Source organism: Humulus lupulus, chromosome 2, assembly GCF_963169125.1.
Source record: "Humulus lupulus chromosome 2, drHumLupu1.1, whole genome shotgun sequence".
Lineage (NCBI taxonomy): Eukaryota > Viridiplantae > Streptophyta > Magnoliopsida > Rosales > Cannabaceae > Humulus > Humulus lupulus.
The window spans coordinates 228791778-228803595 of record NC_084794.1 but is presented as its reverse complement, the minus strand read 5'-3'; the positions used below and the strand labels follow the sequence as shown (position 1 = coordinate 228803595).

The window sequence follows — 11818 nt, the reverse complement described above, 5'->3', positions numbered from 1 at the left end:
TGACAATGAAACCTAGGAATTTTCCTAACGCGACCCCGAAAGTACACTTTTTGGGGTTTAGCCTCATCCCGTATTCTCTCAATATCTTAAAGCATTCCTACAAATCAGAGACATGGTTATCGGCAGTTTTCGACTTGACCAGCATGTCGTCAACATACACTTCCATATTTTTCCCGATCTGATTGGTAAACATCCTATTTACCAACCTCTGGTACGTAGCTCCTGCGTTTTTCAGCCCGAAGGGCATGACCTTGTAACAATAAACATTAGTTGGGGTCATGAAGCTAGTGTGTTCCTGATCTGTTGGATTCATGGCGATATGGTTATAGCCTGAGTACGCATCCATAAAAGACATAAGCTCGTGCCCCGCCGTGGCATCCACCAATTGGTCGATCCTTGGCAAGGGGAAGCAATCTTTGGGGCAGGCTTTGTTCAGATCAGAAAAGTTGATGTAGGTCCGCCATTTCCCGTTGGGCTTCGGGACCAACACAGGATTGGCGACCCAGATCGGGAAATTTGCTTCGCGGATAAAGCCGCACTTTAAGAGCCAGGTTACTTCCTCGGGTTGATGTTTACCACCTTCGAGGGGTCTTGTGGGTCGATGTTTACCTCCTCGAGCTCTTCGATGGCCTGGAGCTCGGATCTATCCTCACCTACTCTGGGGTCGATATCATTATTTAAGATGATATTCTCCCCTTTGGCATTCTGAGGTTTTTTAATCTCAGGACTAGGCACAAGTTCATGAGATTCCTCATTCCCGTCCTGGATGGTCATCGTCTGCTGCCCGGGTTTTGATTTCTCCTTCATAGAAATGCTATAGCATTCCCTGGTAGCGAGCTGATCACCTCGGACCGTGCATATCCCCAAAGAAAAGGGGAATTTTAGCGCGAGGTGGCGGATGGAGGTTATTGCTTCGAACGCTATCAAAGTAGGTCGGCCCAAAATAGCATTGTACGCGGCGGGACAATCGATGACCACAAACTCGAGGAGTTTTGAGACAGTCCAGGGTCCCTCTCCCAAGGTGATCACCAGCTCGATTGTTCCTATTGCTGCCGGCCCTTCTCCAGAGAATCCATATAGCATCATGGAGGTGGCTTTCAACTCGGTGACAGATAAACCCATCTTTTCTAGCGTAGACCGGAACAGCAGGTTCACCGAGCTCCCATTATCGACCAGTATCCTCCTAACTCTTCGGTTAGCGAGCTGAGCGGCTATGACCAGAGGGTCGTTATGAGGGAACTGGACGTGACTGGCATCTTCCTCGGTGAATATGATTGGTTGCCTCTCCAATCGTTGTTGTTTGGGTAGATGCTGCTCAGGGACGAACTCCACTACATTATGAGCCTTAAGTTCGTTGACATATCTCTTCTTGGCACCTCTACTCGTGATAGCCAGATAGGGGCCTCCAGAGATCGTGGAGATCTCTCCTCCTATCACAGGAGGAGGGATGTCCTAATCTATCCGAGACCCAGGCTGACTTATCAGAGCCTCTGGAGCTGGTTGACCGGCGGGAACTCTATTCCGCGCATACTGAGCCAAGGGTCCAGCTCTGATGAGAGTCTCAATCTCATCCTTTAGGTGCCTACAATCATCAGTGTTGTGGCCAATGTCGTTGTGGAACCGAAAAAACTTGGAGGGGTCTCGCTTACCCTTCTGGTGCTTCAATAATTATGGCTTCTTCCAGGTGAGGCGAGCAGAGTTTGCTAGGAAAATGTTCTCCCTAGTGTTTGTGAGCTCGGTATAAGTCGCGTAGATTGGCTTAATCTTTTCCATGGACTTGTTCTTCTTCGGGCCGTGCTGGCCGCCCTCGCTGCTCCCTTTTCTCTTGCCTCCGCCAAACTGGTTATTCTGTGTAACGATTTGTGTCGCTGTCACGACATCCGTTCCCACTCCAGCGGGCTGTTCAGGGGCCTGGCTGGTTTTCGCGGCCGATGCTCGCGCCTCCTCCAGGTTTATCCATCCCTGGGCCCTATTTAGGAATTCGTTCACGGTGCTGACACCTTTTCTCTGTATCTCTTCCCAGAGTCCGCCTTCGACGAGGATCCCAGTCCTCAAGGCCATAAGCTTGGAACTATCATCTGCATCCCTGGCCCGAGCCGCGACGTTTGCGAATCTGCTCAGGTAAGCTTTCAAAGGTTCGTCGGGTTGTTGTCTTACGTTCGCCAGGGTGTTGGCTTTGACGCGGGCAGCCTGAGAAGCTCGGAATGTCCTCTTGAAGTCGGCAGAAAAGATTTTCCACGAGCTGATGGACTGCTTTTTACTCTACTTGAACCACTGCCTGGCCGGCCCAGTCAAGGTGGAAGGAAATATTAAACACCTCAGCTCGAGACCTATGTTGTGGGCCATCATCAGGGTGTTGAACATACCTAGATGATCTCACGAGTCCCCGTCACCATTGAACTTGGACAAGTGAGGCATACGGAAACCAGGTGGATACGCCGTAGCAGCTATGCTGGGGGCGAAGAGCTCGAGTTCGTCCCCCGAGTTGTACTCATCCTTTGCTTTTTTAGATAAGAGCTTCCTCATCAGCTCCTCCATCTGAGCTAGACGCTCAAGGGTTTGGTCCTGACTTCCTTGGTTGTTCTGGGGCTGTTCAACAGCTCCAGTTCCATGGTACGCGCTAGGCGGGTTATTGTCCCTCCTATCTTGAGATAGGTTATGTGGGACATTCCCGCTGTCACGTACTTCCGACAGACCCTCCCTTTGGCGAGCACGACTATCGCTTCTAGCTGGGTCTCCTCTCTGAGAGTTGAGGCGATCTCGGAGGTCGGCCCTCGGGGTGGCCCAAGGGCTTTGAGCCGAACTCAAACGATGGCGCAGGTCTTCGCCAGACATGCCACTTCAACGACTCCCAGTCCAGTAACTTCCATTTGAAAAGCTCGGAGCCCGCCGCTGAGGGTGAAGATCCGGGATTTCCCTGGGCGCCCGGCTACCAGGGGAAGGTCCGACGGAAAAAGGATTTCTCCTGCTGCTCCCATGAGGCCGGAATGTCTCGAACTGAATGGGGAGGAGATGGGTATCTTATTGGTGACAGAGGATGCCTGACTGGTGACGCGATCCTGGTCCCGCTGGGGCAGATTAAGCTAGGTCGCGGCCGCTCTGCTCTACTATCCCCCGCATCCTGCGCTTGGCGGTTTGAGCGTGGTGCAGGACGGCTGGCCGGGGCGGGCTGTCATCGTGAGCCCTCCCCGGATCTCCTTCGCAAGCTGCCTCGAGCCCTCCTGGGTGCACTCGAGGGTGGAACTGAGCTAGGAGTTGAGGTCCGGACCGATCGGCTGAACTACTGATCGGCCCTAGGAAGTTCCTCAAATACAGTTTCCTGGTGGTGTGACGTGGGAGTAGAATTTGATGTCGAGGGTCTGACCGACCGACTGGGCCTGGACCGATTACCCCGACGGGACTTATGAGTCCCACCATGCCTCTTTCCGACGTTAGCGTCGGTTGTAAGAGGGGGTAATCGGGCCAAAACCTCTTCGATCTGCTTGTTTGCTTTCGCCATCTGACTCTTCAACTGTGCATTTTCCATTTCTACCACCGTGTAGAAATTCAGGTTCGGATTGGGCGTCTAGGGAGCCGAACTTCCAGTGTCGTCTTGGCCCATTGGCTGCTTTCCCGGTCGTTGTTGAACCTCAGGGTTTTGCTCATCAAATATGGCGGCATGATGGGCCTCCTACTCATCACGTTGATCCGCTTCATTACCATGTCTTGAGCGAGTAACCACCATGGTTGGGTTTTTGCAATAGCACCAATCTAAAATCCTCTCAATGAAAGCACCAAATTGTTGACGCGGTTCTTCGGCAACAGATAATTATATGAATAAATGGGATGGATTAGTGATAAATGATGAGCCGTAATATATGAATAATCTCAAAGGAAGGTTATAATTCGTTTACTCTTTTTAGGTGGTTTGAAGGTTAAAATCCCTCTAGTCCACCAATCAATATTATTGATATATCTCGGGTATTCCTTACAGGGTGTTTCTTTTCAAATTACACTACAACAATTTTCACTTTTAATGACTCTCTATAATGACTTACACCAATGGTGTAAGTCATTAAAAGTATTCAGAGATATTTAAAGTCTAATGGTGTAAGTCATTAAAAGTTCTTGTTGATGACTACCAAGGCAAGTCATTAAAAGTGGTGGGAGACGTTAATTGAAAAATATGAATATAAAATTATTTATTTATAAAATATCAGACTTGTAAGAGCATCTGACGTCTCCCCTGGGAAGACGTGCCAGACATCTAACGTCTCCCCTGGGGAGACGTGCCACATGGGACGTCTCCCCAGGGGAGACGTTAGATGTCTGGCACGTCTTCCCAGGGGAGACATTAAATGTTTTGCCTAATATATATATTCAGCCTTTCTTTCTTCTTCCCCGAGCGCACGAACCAGAGGTAGAGAAGGGCGATTTTCTGGGCGATTTCAGGGCCATTTTTTGACGATTTTGGCCGATTTTAGGCTATAAAGTCTCATTTGAGGTAAGTTTTTATTATTTATAAGTGTTGTATAATAGTTAGGATAATTTTCATGCTTATTGTCTCTAGTTATTAAGGAATTGATATTGAGATTTTAGGGTTTATGAGTTACGGTTTTTTGTGATTTTTGGCTCAACAAAGTGGATTTAAAGCATATTTGAGGTAGGATTTCAAGATTAAACAATGTATTATAGTTAGAATGGTAGAAAAAATTATTTTTGTGCATTTTTTTATATGATTTGTGGGTTCTATTAGAAATATTAGTTTAAAGTATGAAAAATAATTTTTATGTATATTTGAGAAACTATATTGTTTAATTTTAAGATGATACCACATTATTTACTATTTTAAAATTTTTATTACTATTTAATCCGAAAATTATACATTTTTTAATTAATTTTTAATATTTGTTAAGCATATATATGTAAATATGTGTTTGCTAAAATGTATTTAATAATTGTCTAAAATAAGAAAAATAATTTAATTTTAATTTTACATAAAAAATTTTAATTTGAGTTTATAATGTTTATAATTTTTTTTAATTTATATTATTATTTAATTAGAAAATTATATATATTTGTAATCTTTATTAAAATTTAACTAGGTTATTTATATATAGTTATGTTATTTTATTGATTTAGTAATATTTTATTAATTAATTAATTTAAATTTTTAAGTTGTGGTTTTAACTGAGATTTTTGCCTCAAATTTTCGATTTCAAGCACACATTTGAGGTTTTTAAGTTTCTAAAATTTCCATAATAAATTATTGTTAATCTAATTATTTAATGAAGTTTGTTTATTAATATTTTATTTATTAATTAATTTAATTTTGTAGGTTGTGAATTTAATAACAAAGTGCGCTCTTTGCAAAGTGAAGCAAATTTGTTAGCAATGACTATTAATTGCAAGTGGTACATACATTATCTTCTTTCTTGTTTTAGTATTATTAAACTTTTTTTAGAGGGGTTTAAATATCTTAAATATTCATCCATAGTGAAGTAGGTTCTGAGATTAAAATTGTGTGTTTCGGTGATAACAAAAGGTTGAGAACTGTGTGTTTTAGTGAAGTAGGTTCTGGAAAAAAAAATTGTGTGCTGCGGAGCTATAAGGAAGAAACTTATTGTGTGTTATTTAAACTTTTTGACTTGTTGTTCACAGATGGTTAGATCACTATTTTAGGGGAAATGCTGCTCGATTTTGTCTAGAATTATGTATTTTATTATTCTATTATTATATTTGTATTGTGTTGTGCTTATTCGATTGGATTTGATTAGATTGACAGATGGTTAGGTTACTAATATAGGGGAAATGCTGCCCAATTTTTCGTATGCTTATTTAGTATTTTTTTTAGTTTAATTTTTCATAGACATAAAAGATGATATGGATAGAAAATGGATGTCAACGAATAGGTTATCCATGGAATATAAAAACGGGGCCAACATTTTTCTGACCAGTCTACCAAAACATCCCGAGATTCCAAATTAAATATAAATTGTGTAACCTAAAGTAACTAACTACAATTTCAATTATTTTGACAATCTATAGTTGAATTTTACTAATATTCTTTATATTAAGTATTTTTAGTTAAATATTAGTGTCCACACCAATCAGACAAGTGACATTTGGATATTATGTGATGAGGATGTTGAAGGATTACATTGAACATCCACGATCTGGACATTACTTGAAGAAAGAGGTATGTATATATAAATTTATACAAAGTTAACAATTTATTTATTATTAAAGTATATATAATTAAATAATAATTAACTAATATATTTTACTTTGTATTTTTTGTAGCTAAACACTACACCATATACACCAGCACAGATTAATGAACTGCGACAACACTGGGCGAACCATATGCTACCGATAATTCAAAGTCATCGTCCCACATATTAGGTTTTTTTTTACATTTTATTTCTTACCATATGTCTAGCTAGCTAGAGTAATATTTATTAATTTTGTATGTTTAACAACAAATATTACAATTTTGTATATTTAGCTAGCAAAAACATATTATATACACATTTCAGTTTTATTAATGAAAATTCACAATTTAAATTTGCATATAATTTAGATTTTTTAATTAATATATTTAATTCTATTTTTAAAAAAATTAATATATTTAATTCTATTAATTAATATACTGAAAATAATTATTTAATTATTTTTTTAAAAAAATTACAAAAACCAATGACGTCTCTCAGGGAGAGACGTTGAAAGTCTACAAAGTCTCCCCGGGAGACGTCATAGGGCCACTTTAGATGGCTCCTGCAACAACGTCTCCCCTAGGGGGAGACATTAAATGTCTACAATGTCTCCCCCATATAGCCATTAAATATCTATTTTGTTGTAGTGTTAGAAGCCAACCATTTGCAATACCCAGGGTCTCCATATTTATAGGGAGAGGACACCTGGGTGTTGGCAAAGAGGGTCATCCCGTGACCTTCTTACCCATCATATCACTTCTGTGACATTCATAATTAATTCCTAAAACCTGACAATGAAGTGTGGTCTAATCAATAGGTAAGGGGGATAATGGGCCGCATGGCCCAAACCAGTCGTGGGGTGCCTGAACACGCACGTTTATGCTGCGTGTCCGAGAATTCAGGAATGGAGTAGACACATGATGTCTGATATGCGCACGTTTACATTACGTGGTTGACTTTATAAAGGGTCGGAGGTGTCAGCTCCAGGTCGTACCTCGAGCTTTATGTAGTCTCAGCTCGTGGTGTCCACACTGCTGACCCGATGCCTTTGAGTATTCTTACTAAACCTTTGGCTACCTCGAGCTAAAGAGGTAGAGACTCGTAATAGCAACTCCGGGTAGGTGGCTTCCACGTGGCTGATAGGATTATGTCATTTTCCAGCTCGCTAATAATCCGTGGATATTTAAGGCGTACAATTTTGATATTATAGTTTTTTGTTTTTTAATAATTAACTAATAATTATAAATTTGAAAAAGAAGAATTAAAAAATGTGAAAAATTTAGAAAAAAATTACATTTATTATTATTATAACATGTGGTAATTTATTAGTGTAATTAAATTTAAAAAAAATAACGTGTGAAGAGTTTTTAATTTTAGATATTTATAGATATTTAGATGGTTTAGATATTATAGTTTTATAAATTTGAAAAAGAAGAATTAAAAAATGTGAAAAAATTAGAAAAAATTATATTTATTATTATTATAATGTGTATGGTAATTTATTAGTGTAATTATATTTAAAAAATAAAGTGGGAAGAGTTTTTAATTTTAGATATTTAAATATTTAAAAAATAATGTGTAAAGAGTTTTTAATTTTAGATATTTAGATAGTTTAGATATTATTGAAATTTAGAAAATGAAGAGAATTTTGGAACAATTTTTTAGTGTATATCATGTATGCTACCTCATACTATATATATATATTCAGCTTTATAAAATATATATAATATTTGAAGGCGGTTGTGACTTGTAATAACAAGTCACGTGCATTCTCCCAAAGCTTTAACCGACGAACCCCCCATATTAACATATATCATATCAACTTTCACGAGATTTATATTGCTCAACCCAACTTTTTCTTTTCCTTATTTCTCATCTCTTCTCTTCTCTCATGATAAATGCAAATAAATAAATAAAAAAAACCCTCGTAAACAATCAATACATACTCCCTAGAAAATTGCTTCTTCTTCTTTATCTTTCACTTCCATATATAATAGTATATTATATACATATACTACTACATTCAATCTCAAACATACATATATAATATAATATTAATGCCTTTCATGGCTCGAGAAGAAGCAGATGATTATAACAACGATGAAATATCAACAACAAGCAAAGGAATAAGATCATCATCATCACCAGTAGCAGTCCAACAATACCCATTGGACTCAAACTCATACAAAATCGTCCATGAGATCGGAGCCGGCGTCAGTGCTGTTGTCTACAAAGCCATATGTTTGCCCAAGAACTCTGCCGTCGTGGCCATCAAATCCATCGATCTCGACAACAAGTCTCGTAGTGTCGATTTTGATAACGTTCGACGTGAAACGAAGATCATGTCACTCCTTTCTCATCCCAACATACTCAACGCTCACTGCTCTTTCATGGTCGACCGTCGTCTTTGGGTGGTCATGCCCTTCATGTCCGCCGGCTCGCTACAATCCATTATCGCTTCTTCTTTCCCCAACGGTTTGTCGGAGCCCAGTATCGCCGTCGTTCTTAAGGAGATACTAAATGCATTGTCGTATCTCCATGATCAAGGCCAGCTCCACCGTGACATTAAGGCAGGTAATGTTGAAAAAAAATATTTTATATACGATTAAATTGTATAAATGGGATATTTTTATAGTTTATAATTCAAATTAATTAAGGTGGTATAACTAAAGTTTAAATAATACGTTAATTAAAGCAATATGTAGTTTAACAATATTACGAGTAGAAATTAAACAATACTATTTATGATTTATGATGGGAAAAACAAATTAAAAAAACACTAAAAAAAATTCTATCTTTTTACTCTCGATTTGGAGCTTGGATTTTAGGGAAGAAAAAAAAACTAAAAGATTCATTTGTTTTTATTAAACAAAAAATGATAAAATATTGTTTTTTAGATTATTTTAGAGTTAAAAAAAATTTAGAATATATAAAATATATTTTTTTAAATTCTATTATAAAAATTTAGAATGGATTTTAGTAGGAAAAAAATGAATTCTAAAAGGTTTTATTTTCTCCTATTCTAACTATAATTTGAGAAAAAAAATTTAGAAAAAATAAAATTTATATAATAAAATTTTATATGATTTAGAACAATTTAAAAAAAAAAGGCCTTTGTTTTTCAACACAACTATCTATTACTTATAAATAAAAATTTGCAACTATTTTTTATTGTATTCTTTGTTATACTTGATGTTTGATATGATCCTGACAGGTAATATTCTTATCGACGCAAACGGGTCCGTTAAGCTAGCAGACTTCGGTGTCTCCGCCTCAATCTATGAGTCAAACTCGAACCGTGGATGGTCAATGTCGTCGTCGTCGCTCACAGACGTGACCGGCACTCCGTACTGGATGGCACCGGAAGTGATTCACTCACACAACGGATACGGATTCAAAGCTGACATATGGTCTTTTGGGATTACAGCATTGGAATTAGCTCACGGTTGTCCTCCATTGTCTCACCTCCCTCTTTCCAAGTCTCTCCTCTTGAAGATCACCAAGAGGTTTCGATTCTCCGACTACGAAAAGCAGCACGACACCAAAAACAAAAACAAGCAGAGATTCTCCAAGGGTTTTAAGGACATGGTTGGCCTGTGCTTGAACCAAGACCCGGCCAAGAGACCTAGTGCTGATAAGCTTTTGAAGCACCCTTTCTTTAAGAACTGTAATAAAGGTCCTGATTTTCTTGTCAAGAACATTTTACATGGCTTATCTAGTGTTGAAGAAAGGTACAGCTTGGCCAATACTATTGCTACTACTACTCTTCATCATCACCGTGATCATGACGACGACGACGAAGATGATGATGACGGTGGATCTGGCATAAGAGAGAAGCAGAGAAGGATTAGTGGGTGGAACTTCAATGAAGACGGGTTCAAACTCGAGCCAGTGTTCCCAACTCAGCCGATTAATGAAGAAGAAGAAGACGATTCTGTTGTGAAACAGGTTCGTTTTGGTGGTGAAACCATCATTAGTAAAGCTAATAGTAGCAAAGAAAATGATATCAATATCAACCCTGGTTCAGTTGGCGAGTTTAGTGAGTCACAAGATGGTAGTGGTTGTGTTGATGAGTTAATGGGCGAGTCAAGCCCGAGTTCAGCGGGTCAATTAGTCAGAATAAGTAGTAGTAGTGAAGTCATCACAAAAGCTATCGACCCTACTAGTTCAGTTGGCGAGTTTAGTGAGTCATCACGGACGAGTTGTGGTGTTGGTGAGTTAGTGGGCGAGTCGAGGCCTAGTGAAATTGGTGGTGGTGTTGATAGGGAAAGAATGTTGGAAGGTATTGAGCTTATCAGAAGGAGTGTGGAGGAAGAGAGGCGTGTATTAATGGAGGTTTTGAAGGTGTTGGGATCAGCCGATGAAGGTGGTCATCAAGATCATGCGGTGGCGATGATTAGTAGAGAGGAGTACTTGGCGCAGACCATTGAGAAGCTGAGATGGGAGCTGGAGATGGAGAAGAATAAGAGCTTGGATTTGGAAATGGAGGTCGAGTTTCTCAACCATCAGATTTCTTCTATCTCAAGTAATAATGATTATGTATAATTATATATTAATGTTTTCGAAAAGTTGATGAACATGTAATATTCTAAATTATTATTACTTGCTTGTGTATAATAACCTGACCAAAACAATTTTTTTTCTTTCTTTTTACATGATCACGTGGTTATGAATATTTTATAATAGTTATAAAATTAAAATATGTGTTATTAGATTGCGCATTTTTGTGTTGCTCCACTATAGTGATTAGTTGTGTTAATAATATAATTGTTTAACATTTTAATGGAGCCATTAATTTAATGTTTGTGTAATTTTTATTTTTTTTAATTATTCTTTTTTTGTTTGAAATGAAAGAGAAACAAACTGGTACATGGTCATTGTTGTTTATTGATGCTAGCTAATAATAAGTTTTTAAAATATTCAAGCTTTTTAATAGTTTGAAACTAAATATATTTGATATTATTATTATTGGGAAGGAATGATAAACTTCATTAAAAAGCAAACCGCAAATCCAATACAATACGGGCACTAAGGCTATAAACAAAATGACAAACCCAAAATTTGATTAAAAAAATTTATATATAAAAAGCTATTTGAGAAAATAATTTTTAAATAAATATATATTTTATCTTGAATTTTTTATATAACAACGCATATACTATATTTTTAGACAAATCCAGATTTCATTCATAATGAACAAAGGACTAAATCCAATAAAGTTCTGCAATAAGCCAACAATGGCAAATCACTTCCCATGATAAGAGTGAGCAAACAACGGCAACAATGCCAAGGGATCGCCCAATAAGTATACCCACAGGATAAACTAGAGCTGTAAATGTGGGCCGGCCCGGCCCGGCCCACATTTTCGTGCCTCCGATAAATTCGGGCTGGGCTCATATCGTGCCGTACTCGTGTCGGCCCACTTTCCTTATTCGGGCCCACTTTTAGGCCCACTTTTTTTTTGCTAAAAAATGTAAGGATGGAGAATTAAACCCTCCACCTCCTCTTTAACCATCAATGGACTTACTACCAAACCAAATACATTTCTTTGTTTAAATTATAATTTTAGATATTTTTATATATTTTTTAACAATATTTTACACAAAATTATATCAAAGATAATT

General features: G+C 38.2%; 1 protein-coding gene across 1 annotated transcript; it reads left to right on the top strand.

Annotated features, from left to right (window-relative positions):
- The first annotated feature begins 8122 nt into the window (after positions 1 to 8122).
- On the top strand, positions 8123 to 10915 carry LOC133819027 (serine/threonine-protein kinase BLUS1). Its single transcript, XM_062252165.1, has 2 exons — positions 8123 to 8768; positions 9409 to 10915. The coding sequence occupies exons 1-2, from the start codon at positions 8252 to 8254 to the stop codon at positions 10737 to 10739; spliced, it is 1848 nt and encodes a 615-aa protein (XP_062108149.1). The 5' UTR covers positions 8123 to 8251; the 3' UTR covers positions 10740 to 10915.
- Positions 10916 to 11818: the final 903 nt, after the last annotated feature.

Bases quoted from the DNA above. Each gene is read 5' to 3' on its own strand.
- LOC133819027 (XM_062252165.1), top strand. From the start codon at position 8,252: ATGCCTTTCATGGCTCGAGAAGAAGCAGATGATTATAACAACGATGAA. The intron at 8,769-9,408 runs GTAATGTTGAAA...TGATCCTGACAG, and splicing joins CCACCGTGACATTAAGGCAG to GTAATATTCTTATCGACGCA.